The following is a 22888-nucleotide window of genomic DNA, read 5'->3' on the forward strand; positions in this document are numbered from 1 at the left end:
CATCAACATCAACTGCAAGGCCAAATCGCTTCGGAAAGAAGACAATGCTCTGTGTTTGGTGGGATCAGGAAGGTGGGGTGTATTATGAGCTTCTAAAACCAGGTGAAACCATTAATACTAATCGCTACCGACAACAAATAATCAATTTGCCCCACACTTTGATCATGAAACAACCAGAATGTGCCAGAAGACATGGCAAAGTAATTTTGCTTCATGATGATGCACCATCACACACTTCAAAACCAGTTAAAGACATGTTAAAAGATCTTGCCTGGGAAGTATTAACCCACCCACTGTATTCACCAGACCTTGCTCCTTCAGATGACCACTTGTTCCGATCGATGGCACGCGCACTTTCTGAGCAGCACTTCAAAACATATGAAGAAGTGGAAAATTGGGTCTCTTGAATGGTTTGCCTCAAAACAAGAAAAGTTCTATTGGGACGGTATCCACAAATTACCTGAAAGATGGGGGAAATGTGTAGCTAGCAATGGACATTACTTTGAATAAAGCACTTTTGATGTTTCTCTTGAAATTATCGTGTTTTCTTTGATTACAAAATCCGCACTTATTAATCAGTACACCTGGTAGATATGTGCATGCATATATAAATTCAGGAGTGGGCAAAAGTCGGTTTACAGTTGCTCGTGGAAAAACACATGCAGGTTATGATTATTACAATAGCTTTATTAACTCAATGGGACAGTGCACTCACAGCTGTAAACCTACTGTTGCCCACCCTTGTATAACATGTTTATATGTAAAACTTGGCCATGAAATAATGAACTTACCAGATGCCCCTCCCAAACCCTGCAGGAGGAGTACCAGAGCGAAGGGATCTCGTGGCACAACATTGACTACACGGACAACGTCGGCTGCATCCACCTGATCAGCAAGAAGCCCACCGGCCTCTTCTATCTGCTGGATGAAGAGAGCAAGTGAGTGTCCATGTCCCGGTGTGTCCACAAACCCGGCCACTCAGTCCAGTTCCGCAGCCCCCAGAGCCTTACCCCAAAGCCGAACAGCCCAAGAGCTTCTGAGTTTCTCAAACTCATTTGGCCATAAATCTTGACCTCACATTTGCGAAATGCATGCCCCGTTCACCATGGAAATATTAACACATGCAATCACTGAAACCCGCCCGCCCACGAGTCCTTGGGAAAGGATGGTGGAAAATGGGAACGGGCTTGGTGCATCCTTGCAAAGGGCAGCATGTGGAATCGGGGCCCAGACGCCTACTCTCCGCAGAGCCTGGCCCCTTGTCCCGGATGCACTGACGGCTGGAAGGGATATTTATGAGGTGCCTTGTGCTTGGTCACCCAGCTGCAGTCACTGAAGTCACAGTCACTAAAATTCACCGACTGAATTAGTTTCCTGCAGCTGCTGTAATGAATGACCACAGAAGGGGTGGCTTAAAACAACAGCAATGTATTCCTCATGGTTCTAGAGGCCAGAAGTCCAAAATCAGTGTCAAAGGGCTAAAATCAAGATGTTGACAGGGCCGCTCTCCCTCCAAAGGCTCTAGAGCAGCGGTTCTCAACCTGTGGGTCACGACCCCTTTGGAGGTCGAACGACCCTTTCACAGGGGTCGCCTAAATACATCCTGCATATCAGATATTTACATTACGATTTATAACAGTAGCAACATTACAGTTATGAAGTAGCAACGAAAATAATTTTATGGTTGGGGGTCACCACAACATGAGGAACTGTATTAAAGGGCCAGAAGGTTGAGAACCACTGGTTTAGAGCATCGGAAAACACATATATAATTACATATTGTTTTTGTGATTAATCACTATGCTTTAATTATGTTCAATTTGTAACAATGAAAATACATCCTGCATATCAGATATTTACATTACGATTTATAACAGTAGCAACATTACAGTTATGAAGTAGCAACAAAAGTAATTTTCTGGTTGGAAGTCACCACAACATGAGGAACTGTATTAAAGGGTCGTGGCATTAGGAAGATTGAGAACCACTGCTCTAGAGGCAAACCCTTCCTGCCTCTTTCCAGCGTCTAGCAGCCCCAGATACCCTTGGTGTTTGGCTGCATCACCCCCATCTCCACCACTGTGGTCACATCACCATCTCCTGCCTGTCAGTGTCTCGTCTCCTCTTCTTACAAAGACCACAGTCATTTGAATTAGTGCCCAGCCCACCCTCATGGCCTCATTTTAACTTGACTGCATCTACAAAGACCCTAATTCCAAATAAGGTCACATTCATAGCTCCCAGGTATCAGGACACGTCTTTTTATCCCACCTCTTTATTGGGCCCTTGTGTGTTGCTGAGGCCTCTGTGGGGCTGGAAAAATTAGGCTCACCTCCTGCCTCACACCAAGTCTCCATCTAGGATGGGGACAAACAGGTTCATTCACACTGGAACTCAAAGAGAGAACCTTCAGATAAGAGAAAGGGCAGGGTGCTAGGAAGGGCTAGCTACATGGTCCCAGACCTGCATGTGGGGGAAGCGTGGGAGGCAAGACCAGGCCCACCAGGGTCAGATCTGTCTTTGTTTAAAATCTGCCCATTTTGGTTTATCAAGGATTTCATTTTTATATTGATTTGGATTTTCTAAAACAGTGCATTAAAGTATTTATCCAGCCCTAGCTGTTTTTCTCAGTGGTTAGAACATCAACCTGTGGACTAAGGGGTCCCAGGTTCGATTCCAGTCAAGGGCATGTACCTCGGTTGCAGGCTGGATCCCTGGCCCCAGTCAGGGCACGTGCAGGAGGCAACCAATCAATGTGCCTCTCTCACATCAATTTTCTCTCTGTGTGTCTCTCCCCATCCCTTCCACTCTCTCTAAAAATCAATGGGGGAGGAAATATCCTTGGGTAATGATTAACAACAACAAAAGTATTATTTATCCAGACGACTACACGAACGGGTCCCTCACTGTCCATACGTAGAAATGATGTGCTTCATAGCTATAGGCTCTTCCTCTTAAGCAGTAGGCATTGGGGATTCAAAGGTATGTTTTACTGCTGTGTTTGCAGCAAGGCTGGGGGCGCACAGGCAGGGCATGCCAAAGCTGGCTGTGGCATATCCTTCCTGGGGGGCACATACAGCCAGGTACAGTAGGTTCCTTATTCTGCTCCCACTCTCCTCCCTCTAACGGGAGCCCAGGCAAGACCCCCTCCAAGACATAGCATCCAGGCACAGAGGACCCGGGGCCAGAGTCACTCTGTCCTGGGATCACTCCTAGGAGCTGCCCGTGGTAGGTCCAAGTCCCAGTCTCACAGCTCTGCCCTGCTCTGAGCTCACACCACAGCCCTGAGTGCGTCCTTTCGCCCTCGGCCCCTTCATAGCAGCAGCCGGTTCCTGGCCCTAAACCTCAACACTCAGGGCAGCCCAACCACCTGTCTGCCCACCCACCTCCATGTCAAAGGACCTGCAACCTGCCATGCAGAGCAGGTGATCAGCCACCGTTCTTACAGCTCACAATTTCCCATCTTCCCAGCTTCCCCCACGCCACGAGCCAGACTCTGCTGGCCAAGTTCAAACAGCAGCACGAAGACAACAGGTACTTCCTCGGCACCCCCATCATGGAGCCAGCGTTCATCATTCAGCACTTCGCAGGGAAGGTGAAATATCAGATTAAGGTACGAGTCGGGCCCGGAGGTGGGAAAGGGAACACGTGGGTGACCTGGAGGCCCCTTCTCTCTGGTGCTTGCTTGGCCCATTCCCTTCCGCTCAGTCACTCTGGGCCAGGTACCAGGGTGCTCAGACCCGGCCCCTGAATCTCCCGCTCCACAGGCAGAAACCACTCTCTCTTACAATGAGTCCCCCACCCTCACCAGCCCTCCCTGTTCTAGCACCAGTGAGTGACTGCCTGCCTCTTTCCCACCAGGACTTCCGGGAGAAGAACATGGACTACATGCGGCCAGACATCGTGGCACTTCTGCGGGGCAGTGACAGCTCCTACGTGCGGGAGCTCATCGGCATGGACCCGGTGGCAGTGTTCCGCTGGGCCATGCTCCGGGCCGCCATCCGCGCCATGGCCGTGCTCCGGGAGGCCGGACGCCTGCGGGCCGAGCGGGCCGAGAAGGCTGCCGGTAAGAGGAGGGTCCCGTGTCACCTTCAAGAGGGGGACCCTTGGAGTCCCTTTTGAGGTGCACCTTTCAGAGACAGTTAGCACATTCACAGTGTTGTGCAACCACCGCCTGGTTCCAGAGCTCTTTCGTCATCCCAAACAGAAACTCTGCCAGGTGTATAATTTAACATCATCACCTTCACAAGGCAGGAGGGGCACATCCCTGCTTTTCTGTGACAACCTGGGGCCCGGAATTGTTCAGTGGCTCCCTTAGGGCCACTGGGCTCTAGACACCAACCTTGGGACTCCGTTTTACGAAGGGCGTTGATTAAAGGGACCAAAAGCTTAAGGCCTTTATGAGAAATAGGAATAAATGGTTGCTGTTTGGAGATCAGAGACTTCACAGTTCCCTACTCTGCCCACATTCGAGGATCAGGCTGTTTTATTAATATGAGTTCAGGTCAGGACATCAGCCTCCTAGCAAAGACAAAGGCCTTCGAGCTCCAGGCAACCCCACATCCCCGACTCCATCTTATCTATGTCCCCAGCAAATCTGTGCAGCCCTGGCGCCCGAAGTCACCTGGGGGAGCTACAGAGAGGAGCCATCACCCCCTCGGAAAAGCTGTACCGGTGAGCATGACCTTGATCTGTCCCAACCGAAGCTGGTAGACAGCAGCGTTTTTAAGACAGTTCCAGAAACCCCACACCCTGAACCCAGGTTGGGGTTGCCCTTACCCGGCAACTGCTTGAACCAAAGAGACCCAGAAGCAAACAGCACCTGGCCACCACTTTTCTGCACCCAGGGCATCTGCTTTAGATGTGAGATGGCTCAGTTTACAAAGAATCCTTCCCATGGTTGGGTTGTGGCAGGTGGTGGGTGGGGTCAAGGAGCCACTGCTCCCTCAGATCCACAGGCTTGATTTAAAAGCACTTCCTCCCTCAGCCTGGCCAGGCTGTCCTGAAAGCAGACGCTGCAATACTTCATTCACAGTCAGAAACGCCGATACCTCTTTTCTGCACGTGAGATGAGGTGGGCTATTTTGTGGCCACTTAGGAATGATCCAGGGCCCTTCACATACCCCAGTTTGTACCAAGCGGAAGAGTGATCAGGCATGTGCTCCCAGGAAGGTGGGGTAAAAAAGGCCACACCGGACATTTGACTGAGGCCGTGACAAAGCCAGAGGAGGGAACTGTGTAGCCGGACAAGGAGGCAGGGTATGCCAGCAGTGGGCAGCACGTGCCCCGGCTCTGGGGCAACCAAGTCCCTGAACATCAATCCCCAAGGCACGAGTCACTACATTTTCAAACATCAAAATGTTATTTTTGTGCCCTTTGTAATAACTTTAAGAGATACATGAAAGTGTGTGTGTGAAGGTAGAACTAGCAACTGGGTGACTGATGTCATTTGTCTGGAAGCATAGTGTGTCATTTCCCTGCTTTTATAAAGGTGCATTTTTAAATCGGCTTTTTCATCCAAAAGAGGATAAGATAAAAATCACATTACCCTCCCCCCTTTGCTTATAAGGTATTTTTTGGTTGGTTGGTTGATTTGTCTGTTTGTTTTCCTGCAAAGACTGACCGGTGGCCCCCGACTGGCAGTCTCTGCAGTGTCAGTCTCCCCAGGGCCTGGCCCCCGGGCTGTGGGTCCCGCCCCTGGAGTGCTGCAGTTCATACAGACTCTCCCTTTCAGCTGCTCAATGCTAGATTTCTCAATTGACGGCTCTGAGGAGTTCGATATTAACGCTTTTGAGGACATCTTTGCTTTCTATGAAAGCAAGAAGTAAGTAGAGCGAGGGCCTTCGAACCCAAGACCAGGGAGGCACAACAGAGGAGCTGGTCCCTAGGCTCTCAGTGCAGCGTCCAGGGCCAGGGGAGAGGGGATTGGTGAGCCACAGGGCACTCTGACCATATTTAATCAAGTTAGGGGGGTACAGACGGAAGTCACAGGCCTTGTCCAGAGCCCTGGCCGCTGCACTGACTGCTCGGGGTGTGGAAGTGAATGTGACCGCTCTGTTGTCTTTGCCCTCCGTGCCTCCCTGGAGGGTGAGGGAACAGAGGTAAGTGAGGCTGTCCAGCTGGGCATGGTGCATGGAACACACGAGGGGCTGCCGGTCGGGGTCTTCCCAGGCCAACTGCCCAGAGCTTAAACATGCATTTGAAATAACTGGAATAAGGAATTTAAAACAAAACCAAAACAATCAAAAACCAGAACCTCCCGTCTTCATCCTGTAGTCAGTGCTTCCTCACTTCCGAAGTTCTATCAAAGACGTTTGTCACCTAGACGTCCTTCACAAATACCTCTTTTCAGAGCTCTAGGTTTCCCCTCTAAGTTGTTCTCATTGTCACACGGCAGTGCCAGAGTTTGGGCCTAGAACATACTCTCAGATCTGAACCTGAACCCACAGTCATTGAACAAAACGAAGCTGATAAGATTGAACTCTCTGGGGTAAAGATCTCCTGCAGCCAGGGTTTCCCGCCCTCTGCTCCGTGCTGCTCACTGTGGCAGTGGCCGGCATGTGCACGTAGAGCAGCATCCCTGGCCTCCCCCTACTTACCCCTGCCTTGTTGCCACCAAATGTCCCCTCGAGGGGAGGACAGGGGACAGTACCACTCTGGTTGAGAACCCCTGTGTGAATTTCAGTTTATTCTTCCTAAGGCCTCTTTTGAAGGCAACAAGGAGGCTGACATGTGAACACAGAAACATCGAGAGAAACTAATCCGCTTTCCTCCGAGAAGCCCCCTTCTAGTCCCTTGATGCCTTTTGCAGATTCCAGAAGGCTCTTCAGTGTAAGGCCTTTTTCAATTATAGGAGAAACCATTGAGCTGGAAGTGGCCTCAACTCCCTCAGAGGAAGGGGAGCCTCTTTGGGGTGGGGGCCGCTCCTGGCTGAACCCCTGCCACCTTCTTGGTGGTAGAGGGAGAGGCAGCATGAGCAGGCTCCCCCAGCTGCATGTTTTGGCTCCAGTGGCCTGGGGACAGTCCCGACCATGCCAGGGACCCCAAGGTGGGGGACCCACTGCTCTAACTTGGTTTCCTTTCTGTCACTGCCCCTCTGCCCCTTCGCTCTCAGCGATTTGCATGACCAAATCATCAAGACCATCAAAGGATTGCCCTGGCAGGGTGAGGACCCCCGTAGGCTTCTCCAGTCCCTCAGTCGGCTCCAGAAACCCCGCACCTTCATCCTGTGAGTCCCCCCCAAGGTTGCGGGTGCCACCCCCACAAGTGCAACGACTGCCTCCCCTGCTCCCCGGACCCATAACGCTGAATCAGCTGCTACGAACGCTGCACTGTCTTGCGGTTCCATTCTCACACCAGCAGTTGCTCAGCTCAGTGGCCCTCGTAATACGCTCACCCTAGTGTCTGCTGTGGCCAAATCCCCACCAGCTCCCTCGTGTCCTGCACAGCTTCACAGGAACGCGCCTCCCAGTCTACGTCTCTCCCCTCAGACATGCAGGACACGGCCTGCTTCCTTACCCCCTTGCCACTGAGCTCACAAAAAAGCTGTCAGAAGTTGGGCATGTGATTTTGTGGACAGGAGTGCGATGTGGTAGGAAGGACCCAGAAACCACATAAGTTAGGCCTGGACCCCCTCCTGCTCACGCCTGGCCTGAGTGCTCCAAGCATTCAGCCTTCGTCTACAAAGCAGGGGTGATGATTTTCATGCCCACAGCACCAGGGAGACAGTTGGGGCTGGCTGAGAGCACAGCTAGTACCCACAAGGCAGCCAATTTCCAAATACATTTTTAAAATATATTTTATTGATTTTTTACAGAGAGGAAGGGAGAGGGATAGAGAGTTAGGAACATCTATGAGAGAGAAACATCCATCAGCTGCCTCCTGCACACCCCCTACTGGGGATGTGCCTGCAACCAAGGTACATGCCCTTGACCGGAATCGAACCTGGGACCCTTCAGTCCGCAGGCCAACGCTCTATCCACTGAGCCAAACTGGTCAGGGCCAAATACATTTTTTTTTAAATATATTTTTATTGATTTTTTACAGAGAGGAAGGGAGAGGGATAGAGAGTTAGAAACATCGATGAGAGAAAAACATCGACCAGCTGCCTCCTGCACACCTCCTACTGGGGATGTGCCCGCAACCAAGGTACATGCCCTTGACCGGAATCGAACCTGGGACCCTTCAGTCCACAGGCCGACGCTCTATCCACTGAGCCAAACCAGTCAGGGCCAAATACATTTTTATTAGGCCTCATTCCACCCCATGGAGATTAAGATGAAACCTGGCACACATAGACCCTCACAGCCATGCTTTGTGCAGATCGGGCCCCATTCCTCAGCTGGTCGTAAAAAAACGAGCTAAGCTGCAATTTTTTTAAAAAAATGTTTCTTTTGTTTCCATAGTGTCCGACAGTGTGGGGGCCATCCCTCCTTCCTCCACCAAAAGATCAGGTTTCATTCTTAACTTGGCGCCAGCACAAGTTCAAATGGCGTTCCTCCCAGGCCCGGTTTCAGTGTTCTGCAGGGCGGGAGGTCCAGAAGGGGTTCTGCGGGCCTGCTTCAAGTTTGCCAACATGTAGCAAATAGAGCTGGGGCACCTGGTAGGCGTCCGAGCCTTGCAGGGCCCCTCAAAGCTCCTCTGGGAGGATCCCCATCACTTTGTGAGACCCATCAGCTGCCCCGTAGCCGGCCCTGTGCAGATGCATGCTCTGCCGTGTGGATTACCAGCCCGCCTCTCCGGCTCCTCCCGGGAAGCCAGTGTGCAGAGCGCAGCAGAAGCACCGCCACGTCCTTGGAGAGGCAGCGGTAGTGGCCTCGTTGCACTTGTGCTTCTCAACTCTGTTCTCTCTGCTCTCGCTCCGTCTAACCCGCCAGGCGTGGCTTGCTGAACTAACCCAGATCCAGACCCCATGTTCCTTCTGTTCACAAAACCATTTTTAATATTTTTGACAGGAAAAGTAAAGGTACCAAACAAAAGCAGATCATTCCAAAGGTAAACACCTGCGGCGCCGTCTAATGCTGCCTTGCTTTTTCTGTCTAGAGCACCTGGCTCATGTCATTTTCCAGAAAATGGGGACGGGGGTGGGGGGCTGGCTTTTAACCTCTCTGACTTCCTTCTTCTTTCCCCCATCTCCTTCTCCCCCCTCACCCCCACCCCCAAAAATGCCTCCTGTTGGGTTTCTTAGAAGTAGAGTTTGCACAAGTGGTACAAAGGCGGGAAATCCCAGGAGAAGCCTGAGGGGCCGGGGAAGGACTGAGCAGGAGGCGGGTTCAACCTGGTCCAGGGGGGCCCAGAGTATGAACCGCCACAGAGTTTATGCTACTCAGAGGCAACAGACCCTCGTCCTACCCCACAGCAGGGGTCTTTAGCCACCAGCCATCTCCAGGAGACGCAGCACCTGCTGCATGTGTCCAGGCAGCCGAGACCCCAGCAGCTGGCTGTGGGCAACATGCACCCAGGTGTTCTGTCTCCGCCTGAAGCATGTGGACGATCATGAAGTTGGTAGACGAGTAAGAGCAGCCTCTAGTCTGGTCAGCAGAGGAGACAGTGCCAGTGCTCGTCGGGCAACAGTGAGAGTCTGCCGTCCTTGAGCTGCATAGCGGGAGGCTGTGATGGCCCTTGCCTTCCAGGCACTTGGGCCGCAAGAGAGGCTGTAATCAGCCTTCCTGGTGCCAGTGCCATTCACAGGCACAGCCCAGATTTAGTCCCGCCAGGACCGCCTGCCCCCACTTTCCGGTAGCACAGTCATGAAACCAATACTAAGCTGTCACCCCCAGGAGCATTGTCCTGGCTCCAGAATCAGTGCCTCCTGGTGCCCGTTGGGGTCTCAGGAGGGCAGGCCAGACCCTGTGTGTCCGTCCTAGAACCTGCTGGACTCCAAGTCCCTGAAGCTCATCATCAGTATGACCCTGCACGACCGCACCACCAAGTCGCTGCTGCACCTGCACAAGAAGAAGAAGCCCCCGAGCATCAGCGCCCAGTTCCAGGTGGGTGGCCCGAGGCTCACCTGGCTCAGCCAAAACAGACTCATTATCCCAGGGTTCCCGCCCCTGGCGGTGCTGGACATCTGGGGCTGGATCATTCTCCCGGGGGGGCAGGGCCATCCTTTGCATTATGGAATGTTGAACAGCATCACTGGCCTCCACCCACCAGATGCCAGTAGCATCCTCCCGTCGTCACACAACCAAAAAGTCTCCAGATATTACCAAATACCCCAGGGGAGACAGAAAAAGTTAAAAAATATCATGAGTCAGTATGTGAGTTAATATAACCACTGAGCTGTGCCCTGAGCTCATGTTTTCCTTTTATTCACTGGCTGTCAGGAGACATCAGGACACCTTTTGTGGGAGTCTAATGGCTGCTGACCCTCACCATTAGGTTTTTATTCCTTCTCTCTTTTCTCAATCTAAGTCTTCTGTTCCCACCTCGGCTTTTTTACAATTACTTCATGCAAGAGCTCCCACAAATCCTTTTTGGAAACAGCAGACCAAAGACCAAAATCACTGCATACGTGGTCCCTTCTGAGGCTGACACATGTTTTAAATCCCCAGAAGGAGTTTATCTAGTCCCCTCTCCACTTCTACCTGAAGCAAAGAGCTGGATGACCCTAGGAAGGTGGCGGCCACAGGGACCCCACAACTCCCTCAGGGGCTCCCCAGAGTGGCGCAGCCTCTGGTCAGAATGTCCAGCTGTGACCTCCCATGTCTCACATCAGCACGGACTCCCGTGGTGATGCAGGCAGGTGACCTGGATCCCCTCTCACTGGGAGGCTGCCTCCGGGGACCTCAGCTAAATCCCTTGTTTCTCTTTCCCCAGACATCCCTTAACAAGCTCCTGGAGGCGCTGGGCAAGGCAGAGCCCTTCTTTATCCGCTGCATCCGCTCCAACGCTGAGAAGGTGAGGGGCTCCTGTGTCTGCGGGAGATGAAGGCCGAGGTCTGGTGGCCAAGGCGGGTCGGGCAGGAAAAGCCTCAAGGAACCAGTGTTCACCTAAGTTCTGGGAACTGTAAACAGTGTCATGACCGGCGGTTTGGGTAGGGGGTGGCGGGGGAGGGGGCGGTCAACAAGGGCAACCACAAGCAGGAGTCATCTGGAACAGGAAGGGGCCGCGACAAAGGCTTGCTCGAGGAGGGACAGGTCTCGGTGCTCTTCAGATACATCCCAAAAGTGGCCAGTGCACAGTGTGCCTGAAGGGAGAGGCTGAGGTGGTGCAGCAGGAGCACAGAGCCTGCCACTCATCCCGAAGTTTCTGTAAAGACAGAGCCTTGGTGGGGCTCTGACGGCAGGCTCGGCCCTCGATGCCAGCTTCCTTTGCCCCAGGGGCCCACTGGGACCTTGCCGGGGCCGTTTGGGATCTCGGCTCCCTCTCTGGTACAGGTGACCCCTGGGCAGGGGACCCTGGTGGCTCTCTTCTCCCATACCCTTTACCCTTCCTCTTCCTGTTACCCTGGCTCTCCCCTGCTCCTGGGATGCTCCACTGACATCCAGAGCCCGGCTTCTCCCTGCAGGTGCCATGGCTTCCTCTCGTCCTCTCCCTTCCTGCCTTTCAGTTCTCCCAGTGGTGTCTCAGAGAAGGTCTTCTCCTCCCCTCACCCCCACCCCCATTCTTCTGGCAACAGAGTATGACCCTCCTTCTTCCATCAGGGATTCTTACTTCAGCTTCGGGCAACCCGGGAAATGCTCCACCAACACCTGCCCTGGGCAAGGGTTGTGCCAGCAGATGGTTCTTGGGGAGGGGGGTGGGGCCTGACCTGTGCGTTGTAAGGTATTAAGCAGCGTCCCTGGCCTCCAAGAGCCCACCAGATGCCAGAAGCAGTATCCCCCACCCAGTCATGACAACCCCATCCCCAGTGCCGTTCCCTCCCTTCCATCCACTTAAAATAATACCCATTGGCGTGAAGGCCATGCCCCTGAGCTCCAGGCTTGAAGCCCCCTGAGCCAGCATCGTTCCCCTCCTTCCCTTTGCCCCTGTAGCCGCAGGCATCTCCCTACATCTCTTGTCAGCCCCTTAGCCTCCACCTTCTTCTCTGGGCCTTCACCCAGCTTTCCCCGCCCTCCTCCTCAGCCCTCAGCACTCAGCGCAGGGTCCCCTCTCCTATGACACCTCCCACAGGAACCTCAGCGGCATCCACCCTTCACACATGCGTCTGGCTGCCCACCCCCAGGCTATGCTCTCCTCTGTAGAATCCTCAGTACTTGCCCACGCACCTGGCACAGAGTACAAGTTCAGCCCAGGTTTGGTTTGGGCCCCTAGAAAAGGGCTCTTTGCAACACATTACCTTGAATTAGGCAGTAAGGAGTGACGTATGTCTCCTCAACACCAGGATTAGAACAAATCAGATACCAGGTTTTCGAGAAAAAAATGAATGCCCTGAGCACTCCTTTATTCCAAAAAGGAAAGGCAGATCCTCAGGTGCCCATGCCTGCTGTGCTAGGGACAGTTCCAGACCAGCCAGGACCATGTCCATATCTGGAATCCCCCAGGACCTTGTCCCACAGTTCCTCTTCCCCCGCCGCCTGCCGGCTTGGACATCTGGCCACAGGCACCTGCCCTGATTGCTTGCATCCCGTTTCAGAAAGAGCTGTGCTTCGACGAGGAGCTGGTGCTGCAGCAGCTGCGCTACACGGGCATGCTGGAGACGGTGCGGATCCGGAGGTCAGGCTACAGCGCCAAGTACACGTTCCAGGTAGGCTGACAGGCGTGGCTGCCCACGACACAGTGGAGGGCCGAGGGCCAGCCACCTCTGCTTCCAGACAGATGCTGCTCTGGAACACAAGCCCATCCGGTTACTTTACTCCAGGGCTTCTCCACCCGGCACCGCCGGATCGTTGCGTTGTAGGAGGGCAGCTTTCCTCAGAAGAGGTGTCTAGGCCCCAGCTAAGCCGTAAGGATGCAGAGGTGTGAGACCGAGCCAGGAGGAGGGATCGCACAAGCAGACCCCTGTGTGGCCTGCCCTTTATTAAGCACCTTCTACCAGCTTTTATACCCAACTCTTTTATTCTGCCAGCCTACAGCAAGAGGGACCGGTTCCTTTTTTCCTGATACAGAAACTGAGGCCCAGGGAAAGGACAGCCTCAGAGATGGCTCTCTGGGCATTCTCAAAACACAAGGGGTCATTAGTAACCTCACGTTGGTGAAGACCAAATTGTAGAGCAGTTTCTGAGTCGTGGTTCCACTGACACATGGGACTGAGTCGTTCTCTATGGTAGAGCCATCCTGTGCACCGTGGGTGCTGGGCAGCCTCCCTGGCCTCCACCCACTCAATACCATAGCACACTCACCCCTGCCCCCAAGTTTGACAACTCAAGATGTCTCTAGACATCACCAATGTCCCCACAGGTCAGCATGGCTGAGATTGAAAACCCCAGGTTCGTTACCTTAGCTGGGACCAGTTGTGAGGTGCTGGAGTGAGCCGTGGCCCCAGAGCCAGAAGTGGCAATACCTGGTCTCTGTTCAGACTCACCCTCGGGGCTGTGGGGACATGACTGCATCATGGCGTGCCTCTCTTTTCTTATCCACAGAATGAAAGTATGATTTTTCTAACCTTATAAATGGAAAAGGCAAAATTACAGAAAAGGGAGAAACTGCTAGTGTGTTTTACTAATGACTGTCTCTTGAAATTTAACATAATTGTTTTCCTAAAAAGCATGTGCCTCCAGTTACGGTCCAGCCCTCTACTGAGCCGTAGACTGAGTCCTCCCTGCGGTGGCCCCGTCTCCTGGGCACTCCCCCCAACAGTAGCAGCACCGAGCAGGCCCTCCCTAGCCACGCACCAGCGGACTGAAAGACCAGTGCTCTGTGTCTGTGACAGGCTTTCTTAAGTTTCAGACGATTTCAGAAACGCCACGATTTTAGCTTCAATACCATTTACGTCAAACTAAGCTTTGGCTTCGGGAACCGCTTGATGAGGGAACTGCCATCCCTGTTGGTGGCGCTCACTCGGATTCTCCCTTCTCTGCCAAAATCACCCAGGATTTCATAGAGCAGTTCCAGGTGCTGCTGCCCAAGAACGCCCAGCCCTGCAGGGAGGTCATCTCTGCCCTGCTGGAGAAGATGAACGTCGACAAGAGGAGCTACCAGATCGGAAAGACCAAGGTCAGCGTCCCCCCCGCCTTCCGTCATACAGGGTCCTTCCACGACCCTGGGTCACAGGGAAATAGAAGCCTCTGCTGAGGCATGATGCCCGGGCATCCTGGAAGCCGAGGGAGCACCATGGGGCTGGGCGCAAGCATCAGGCCTGTTTCCAGTTTCCTCACGTGGAGGCTACAGACCATCACAGCATTCCACGGGGTGTTCAAGGGCCAGACAGCAACCACTGTAGCATCTGGCAGGTTCCCTTCACTCGTCTTCCCTCCAGAAACCGTCTCCACCTCTGGATGTATGTTACTTGCTTCTTGTCCAACAAGTGCCAAGCTCGCCTCCCTGTTGTGCAAAATCCCTCATGGCTCCCCAACACATGTGACCCAGCAATTCCAATTCTAGATAGTGACCCAGAAGGACTAAAAACAGGCATTCAGGCAAGCACTTGTACATTTCATAGCAGCATTAGTCACAGTCGCCAAAAGGTAGAAACACCCCAAATATCCATGAACTGATGGATGTGTGAACACAATGTTCATCCACACAGCGGAATATTCCTCAGTCCTGATTCCTTGGAAACCTCATACTGAGTGAAAGAAGCCAGACACAAAAGGCCACATAGTTTGTGATTCTATTTAGACGAAATAGCTAGAAGAAGCAAATCCATAAAGACAGAAAGCAGACTAGCAGATGCCAGGGCCTGTGGCAGGAGGAATGGGGAGTGACTGCTCCCTGGGACAGGGTCTCCTTTTGGAGTGATGACATGTTCCGGACCTGATAGAGGCGATGGTGCACAGCACTGTGAATGTTCTAAATGCACTGAATTCCATGTGACATGAATTGCATCTCCGTACATTTCAAAAAACACTCCCCTTGGTCAGGCCAGTCAGCACTCACTCTCGAGGTGGCTGTGCAAACCTCCTAGACCCGGGTTCTGACCGCTCCTATCCCCACCCCCACCCCCATCCCCTACCCAGGTTTTCCTGAAGGAGACAGAGCGGCAGGCCCTGCAGGAAACGCTGCACCGGGAGGTCGTACGGAAGATCCTGCTCCTGCAGAGCTGGTTCCGGATGGTGCTGGAACGCCGGCACTTCCTACAGATGAGGCGGGCGGCCATTACCATCCAGGTATTGCAGAGGCTGAAGGGCCCAGGTGTGGGGCTGGCCAGGCTGGCTCACACCTGGCCCCTGAACACCTGCCCTGCTCTCAGGCCTGCTGGCGGTCCTACCGCGTTCGACGGGCTCTGGAGCGGACACAGGCAGCCATATACCTCCAGGCCACGTGGAGGGGCTACCGGCATCGGGCAGCTTACCGGCGCCAGAGACAGAGCATCATCCGCCTGCAGAGCCTCTGCCGGGGGCACCTGCAGCGCAAGAGGTGAGCAGAACAGGGCCCTCCCCCACAGAATGTTCCAGAAGCCAGAAAGTTCACTCACACTAAAGCTGCCTGAGATACAGGTAGAGCTGTCAGAATATCATTCTGAATGCAGGGAGGGTGGGGAGGGACTGGTGGGGATCCAGCCATCTGGACACACAAATCCCAGAGAGACATTCTAGGGTTGGTGGTTGGTGCTGACGGCAAAGCCCCAAGTCACCATCCGCTGCATTTGGTCACCACCAGGAACGTCTGCACCTGCCCACCCAGGCCCGTCAGTGGAGCATCTGGAATCGGGGGGTTCAGGCCACCCTGGGCTCCCCTCCTACCACACCGCACACATGCAGCTTGGGTGTCCACCAGGCCGGGGCTCCAAAGGAATTCCGGGGTTTCTTAACAGGCCTCCCCCACAATGAAGGTACCCCTGAGCTAGCCAGGCAAACCTGGGGCAGGGACGGCCATGAGGACAGGGCCACTCCCCCACCCCCCTTTCCTAGCTGAGGAGGTTCCGCCTTTCTGGAAGCCTCTCTAAGGGCCAGAGGCTGTGCCTGGCTGGCCAGCATGCAAGCAGCACGGGGGTCCCACCAAAGTGGAGGGACAAACCAGGTGGATTCTGGGGGCTATGAGTATGGTAGTTCCTGAACCCACCCCCTTTACTCTTCTCGCATCAGCTTCCGCCAGATGGTCGCAGAGAAGCAGAAGGCGGAAGAGGAGAGGGAAGCCCAGCAAGCCTCAAAGGAAGAAACTGCCGAGGGTGGGCCCAGCCAAGAACCACCGGAGGACGGCGAGCATTCGCCGCTGGAGCCCGAGGTGTGGCTGAGCCACGGGCCCCCTGCGGAGAGCGTCCACCCTGAGGAGAGCCCCAGCCCAGAGAAGGTTCCCTTATCCCAGAAAACGCCCCCTGAAAGTCACGAGAAAGTGCCCAGCAGCCGGGAGAAGCGCGAGTCCCGGCGGCAGAGAGGACTGGAGCACGTGGAACTCCAGAACAAGCACATGCAGTCTTGTAAGGACGAGAGCGCCCTTAGGGAACCTTCCGAAACGGCCTCCCCCGAGCAGGAGGAGCGCCTCCCCCAAGACAGAAAGGAGAGCAGGGAGGATGAAGCCCTCGCAGACACAGGGGCGGAGGCCGAGAGCCCTGCCCCTGAAAATCAGCCCGGGACGCCTCCTCCAGCCTTGCCAGCCTGCCATGTGCCCGGGGAAACCCCGCAGGCACCGCAGGACTGCATGGAACGGCCCACCAGCCTGGCTCTGGACAGCGGGGTCAGCGCACCAGCTCCCGTCACCACCCCCGAGAAGCCCCAGGACAAGAGCAAGCCGAGTGGTGGCCCAAGGGCTCAGGACAGGCCTTTGAGCCCCGGAAGCTCCGCCCAGATTCAGCGGTACCGTGAACCAGTCTCCGAGCGGTTGGCCAGTGCCGTGGAGCTGTGGCGAGGCAAGAACTTGATGGCTACTGGCCCCAGCGCTGTGCTGAGCCAGTCCCTGGACCTTAGCGAGCGGCACCGGGTCACGGGGACCTCCCTCACAGCCACAGAGTAAGCCCCGCACCCTCCTTTGTCCTATCACAGTGGGCAGGCAGGGCAGGGGACTCGCGGCCAAAGGTCTGGCAGCAGGACCAGCTGCACACGACAGTATCTGGGGCCCGCTTGTTCTCTGGGTGGGGCCACCCTGTGCACTGTGGGGTGCAGCTGTCCCCAAAATACATGAGCAGCTCCATGTCCAAGAGCTGACACCAGGTGTGTGAGGCCCTGAGGAAGGAGGGAGAGGGGTCTGGCAAGGATGAGGCACCTGCCTGAGGCTGCCTGACAAAACCCAGAACCCTGGGTTTCCCATGGAAATAAGCTGTGTTCACTCAGAACGTGCCTGGCCTCCAGGGACGAGGCCCCTCCGGTCAGGGGCCTCACTCCCCACCCCACCTGGGCCTCAGTTTCCTCATCAGTGAATGGGGGTCACTGCACTTGCTCAGGAGCTGTGAGAGGAGCACCCCGCTCTCGGCATGCCCTGCCTGACCCTATACCTAAGTATCGGTGACTCCAGGACCAGACCCTTGTCCTAGCGGCCCACTGGGCGGGAGGAAAGAAGAGTGAAGTGGAGGCGGGCTTCTGTTAGGGCCGCGCCTGGGGCTAGCTCGCTCTCCGGTGAGGCCATCCCGTGCACTGCGGGGTACAGAGCAGCATCCCCAGTCTCTACCCACCAGATGCCAATAGAATTACCCTCCAGTTACAACAATGAAAAATACATCCAAACTCTTTCTTGTCTATAAAAGCCACATTTCTGTGATCTCGCAGGGAGAGGCGCATTTCATTATCCACCAGTGATGTCTCCAAGCTCCTCCCGGCCCAGGCCAAGACTCAGGTAAAGCTTCAGGCTGCAGCTCTCTCCCCTCAGGGTCCAGGCTCACCTCAGCCCCAAAGGGCAGCTGGAGAGAGAAGGGGGCTCACCTGGTTGAGCGCTGACCCATGAACCAAGAGGTTGGTGGTTCAATTCCCGATTGGGGCACATGCCGGGTTGCAGGCTCAACCCCCCATAGGGGGCGTGCAGGAGGCGGCCAATCAGTGATTCTCTCTCACCCTTGATGTTTCTCTCTCTATCCCTCTCCCTTCCTCTCTCTCTCTCTCAAAAAATCCATTAAAAAGAGAGAGAGCGAGAAGGGGAGCCAGTGGACAGAGCGCACGGTGAGGCTGGGACCCCTTGCTTTCCTCCAGCAAGGCACCGCCTTTGCTTACCTGGCCCCATTCTCTCCCAGCCTCTGTCGGAAAGTGTGGATGGCGAGCCCAGCACGAAGAAGGTGGCCGTCCAGAAGAAGAAGTCGGGCGATGCATCTACCAGCACAGACTCAGGGCTGTCCCCAGGCTCCCAGGCGGACTCTAAGTGAGTGTGGGGTTTGGGGGTGGCTCAGGCCTCCAGTTTTGGGGTGCTCTGGTCTCCTACACCAATGACAGTTACAAAACTGCGTCAGGCAAGTGCTTGCTCAGTGGCAGTTCTATAACAAGAGGCCCTCATGGAGCCCAGGTCCTGTCAGCATCAGGATGAAACGATTCCACTGATGCCTAGAGCCAATCTGGGTCACCTCCTCAGGGTCACAGATGGGTTCCATTGGGCTTTTTATGGAATCAGAACCAGCTGCCCCGTCCCTACCTCCAACACCTCCTGGGTCCTCGGATAGAAAATCTAGGCCAAGACTTCGTCCCCAGAAGCTCCTGCCCAAGAGCTACGGATGGTTCCATCCCAGAGCAGAGAAGGTGGGCTGTGGAGAGGGAAGGTGAAGAACAGGCTGGAGTGGGAGGCAGAGTCCCCACTGCAGAGACACCCCACCACCAAAGCAAAGAACCACCAGTAGAGTGGCTTCAGACAATGGAAATTTTTCCCTCACCGTCCTGGAGGCCACAAGTCCAAAATCCAGGTGCCATGGGCACGCTTCCTGCCGAGGCGCTAAGGGAGCATGCTTCCTGCCTCTTCCGGCTCTAGGGACTCCAGGTGCCCTTGGCTATGGATGCATTCGTTCAATCTCTGCCTCTGTTGTCACATGACCTCCTCTGTCATCTCTTTTTCTGTCTCATAAGGATACTTATCCCCACCTGGGTAACCCAGATGACCTCATCTTGAGATCTTTCACTTAGTGTGTTAGTCCATTCCGGTTGCTATAACAAAGTACCACAGAATGAGCAGCTTAAACGGCAGGCATAATCCCATTCCCGAGGGCTCCACCCTTAACAGTCCACTCACCTCCCAAAGGCCCCACCTCCTAATAACATCACACTGGGGATTAGGCTTCAGCATATGATTGGATTTTTTGCCAGTAATCAAAACTTTATTGAAAAACTGACACCAAAATAGGAGATCACTGCTGTATACTCACAAAATTAAATGTAGTTACATTATCTTGGTAGATTAACTAGAATTACTGAACTGATAAGGTTTTCTGTGATGTAACAAAAATTCAGGAAGTTGTGTGGCTCATTAGTCTTGTGTTCTTCTAAATGGTCACCCAGCTGCTGTGAGTCTAGCCTTCCTCCTGTCAGCGGCACAACCTTGTTAACAACCTACACAAAGAGCCACTATCTGAGCTTGGCTGGAAAGGGGTGACCTTGCCCTGGCCGGTGTGGGTCAGTGTTTATCTTATTTTATTTATTTATTTATTGTATTTTTGTGTTTTTGTTTGTTTGTTTGTTTTTATTTTTCTTTGGGGTCAGTGTTTAGACTATTGGCCCAGTCACCGAGGGGGTCACAGGTTCGATTCCTGGCCAAAGACACATACTTGGGTTGCAGGTTCGATCCCTGGCCCTGGTCAAGGCGCATACGAGAGGCAACCAATCGATATGTCTCTTTTACATTTCTCTCTCTCTCTCCCTCTCTCTCTCTCTCTCTTTCTTCCCCTCCACAACTCCCTCCCTTCCACTCTCTAAAAATGGAAAAAATATCCTCGGGTGAGGATTAACAAAAAAAAAAAATTGTGGTGATCTTGTAGCAACCTGGACATTTTACATACATAAAGTAAGAATTTGGATTTAAACTAGCAATTTTTTTAAGTTTTTCCTTTCCTCCTCCAAGGATGGATGTAGTAAGTCTCTAGCCAAAGGCATGTTGATCCTTTCACAAACCCAGCCCATCACGATCTCTGAAGTGCCACCCTGGCGACCAGCACACAATCAGGCGGGTGGCATCAACTTCAGCGTATGAATTTGGGGAGACACACACAGACAGTCTATTACACGTGGTCACATCTGCAAAGACCCTTCTCCAAATACGATCGTGCTCATAGCCTCTGAGGGTCAGCACTTAGACACAGCTTTTCACCCCCCCACATACACAGTAGCCACAGCGCACGACTTTGTGTTTATTTTTTGTCATTTTTTCCCTCTAACCTTGTACCATAAAAACATGAGGAAGATGGGATGGTTTTATTTATTTTTTTGTATGAATATGGGGTCAGCATCTGATTGGCATCTTGCTTTTTCACCTGACTCCACCGTCAGTTCACGAAAATTGACCTTATTTTTATTTTTTTATATATTTTTATTGATTTCAGAGAGGAAAGGAGAGGGAGAGAGAGATATAAACATCAATGATGAGAATCATTGATCGGCTGCCTCCTGCATGCCCCCTACTGGAGATTGAGCCTGCAACCCAGGCATGTGCCCTTGACTGGAATCGAACCTCGGACCCTTCAGTCCGCAGGCCGACACTCTATCCACTGAGCCAAACCAGCTAGGACGACCTTATTTTTAGAAGCACCCGATTCCATCGATAACAGAGAAGGGGTATTTGTCTTTATGGTAAGCTGGCCCTTTCCTTGGCCTTATGTCTTTTTTTGTTTCCTGCGGCTTAAACAGAAACCCTGACTTTCTCCTTCAGGTCCACATTTAAGAGACTTTTCCTGCATAAGAACAAGGATAAAAAGTACAGCCTGGAGGGCACGGAGGAGGCAGAGAGCTCAGTCCCCGGGCACATCGTGCTGGAAGCCGTCACCATGAAGAAGAATCTAGAAGGTCGGTCACCCGAAGCCTCAGGGATGGACGGCAGAGCCCGGGGGCCCTGGGGACATCCATCCCAGTGAGGCCTTGGGCACACGCCTCGGGGCTGGTTCCTCCCTTGGAGGCACTTTCTGGTTGTGGATCCATTTACAGCAATAGGGGTCCTGGCTCCGTTTGTGACCAGGCCCGAGAGGCTGACCATCGTCCCCCCCAGAACCCACCCTCACCAGCCACTCCTTCTCCCCAACAGCCCCATCGGGCCACCAGCACCGCCACACCACGGGCGAGAAGCACACCAAGGAGACAGGAGGCAAAGGGAAGAAAAACCGAAACCTCAAGATTGGCAGAATCACAGTGTCAGAGAAGTGGCGGGAGTCGGTGTTCCGCCAGATCACCAATGCCAACGAGCTCAAGTACCTGGATGAGTTCCTGCTCAACAAGGTCGGCCAGCGAGGGTTCAGGGGGCACAAGACATGCACAGGGTGGGGTATGTGCGCAGGCTCAGATCGGGGCCACCCAGGCTGTCACCACCCAGCAAAGTGTTCAGGGGCACCATTCTAGCACAGGAAGTGACGTTTCCTGTAAACCTGGCCTGGGCTCACACAAGACCACTTGTAACTTATATTCATCTTGGTCAGCCCAGGTACAGGTGTTCCTCAGCATCTGAGGGGATTGGTTCCAGGACCCCTGTAGATAGCAAAATCCGTGGATGTTCAAGTCCCTTATACTTTTATATAGGCTACAGCAGGGTGTGCCGACACGTCCCCTCACTCATGTGGATTCCGAGTCGTGCTCAGCACGTGGCAAATTCAAGTTTTGCTTTTTGAACTTTCCAGGGTGTTGTGTTTTGTTTTTGTTTTCTGACTTGGTTAAATCTACAGATGTGGAAGCCATGGCTATGGTAGGCCAACTTTATTTAAATTTCTCTGCAAAATGTCTGTGAGGTCTTATTAGGGGCTGGACACAACGTGCAGAACTGTGTTACAATCCAAAGCATCTGAGCCCTGGCCCGTTTGGCTCAGTGGGTAGAGCATCGGCCTGTAGACTGAAGGGTCCAGGGTTCAATTCCTGGTCAGGGGACATATCTGAGTTACAGACTGGATCCCCAGTGTGGGGCCTGCAGGAGGCAGCCGATCCATGATCCTCTCTCATCATTGATGCTCTGTCTCTCTCCCTTACTCTCCCTTCCTCTCTGAAATCAATAAAAATATATATTTTTAAAAAGCATCTGGTTCAGGGACGAACCTGTCCCAGGGGCCATGGCGAGGGGTTGTAACCTGTGCTGGAATTGTCTCACGTGCACTCGCTCAGGCATTGTCTCATCTGCACACGCCCAGCAGATGCGTTTTATCCTGTGGTTCCTGCCCAGGATGTTTGAAACCTGCAGTTAGAAGACACTTAGACGCTTCATCTGTTGTATTGCAGTTACCTTTGGGGGCAGTTGCCCCTCTTGCTCACACACACAAGGACACAGAAACACCAAGACCCGGAATAACCTGCGCAGGACACACCTATGTCCCACTGGACTGTCTCTCAGTCCATCATCCTCACTGTGACTCAGCCATAGCCCAGCTGTGGCCCAGCCGTGGCCATGAACTTATTTTGTTTAGAATAAGCTTTTACAAAATGCATTGGGTCTCGCGGCTGATACTAATTGGACGCTTACTTGTGCAGCTGAGGTGACTGAGCCATGGCCTCGTGGTGCTCACGGCTCCGGCTGTGGAAAAGCCCACCGCAGACAGAGCAGGATTGGGAGCTTCTCAGAGGCACAGCAGGCTGGCAGGGACCCTGCAAAGGGTGGATGCATCAGGAAATAATCAGGCTATTGAGCAGCCCTGGTCCTGGGGCCTGTCCAGGGTCAAGTGCTTGTGTGGCAGTTCTGCCTCAGGGGACTTTGCAACGTCTGCACATGTCTTTAGTCCTCACAGCTGAGAATGCTACTGGCATTTGGTGTGTAGAGA

At 53.6% G+C, this 22888-nt stretch overlaps 1 protein-coding gene across 3 annotated transcripts in view; it reads left to right on the forward strand.

The window, feature by feature from the left end:
• Positions 1–22888, forward strand: part of MYO9B (myosin IXB) — an 85808-nt gene that overhangs the window by 54436 nt on the left and 8484 nt on the right. For 2 of the 3 annotated variants that reach the window (XM_014538274.1, XM_014538279.1), the window contains 17 exons: positions 817–938; positions 3472–3613; positions 3862–4066; positions 4593–4674; positions 7115–7228; positions 8955–8994; positions 9867–9989; positions 10819–10899; positions 12578–12688; positions 13975–14097; positions 15060–15209; positions 15293–15459; positions 16128–16988; positions 17742–17808; positions 18200–18324; positions 20809–20942; positions 21178–21368. In XM_014538274.1, the coding sequence (XP_014393760.1) occupies positions 817–938; positions 3472–3613; positions 3862–4066; positions 4593–4674; positions 7115–7228; positions 8955–8994; positions 9867–9989; positions 10819–10899; positions 12578–12688; positions 13975–14097; positions 15060–15209; positions 15293–15459; positions 16128–16988; positions 17742–17808; positions 18200–18324; positions 20809–20942; positions 21178–21368 (2838 nt within the window). Of the gene's footprint in view, positions 1–816; positions 939–3471; positions 3614–3861; positions 4067–4592; positions 4675–5734; positions 5825–7114; positions 7229–8954; positions 8995–9866; positions 9990–10818; positions 10900–12577; positions 12689–13974; positions 14098–15059; positions 15210–15292; positions 15460–16127; positions 16989–17741; positions 17809–18199; positions 18325–20808; positions 20943–21177; positions 21369–22888 lie in introns of all 3 variants that reach the window. The other variant, XM_014538271.1, reaches the window with a different exon arrangement.

This window comes from Myotis brandtii, unplaced genomic scaffold (genome assembly GCF_000412655.1).
Source record: "Myotis brandtii unplaced genomic scaffold, ASM41265v1 scaffold1040, whole genome shotgun sequence".
NCBI classification, from domain to species: Eukaryota; Metazoa; Chordata; class Mammalia; order Chiroptera; family Vespertilionidae; genus Myotis; species Myotis brandtii.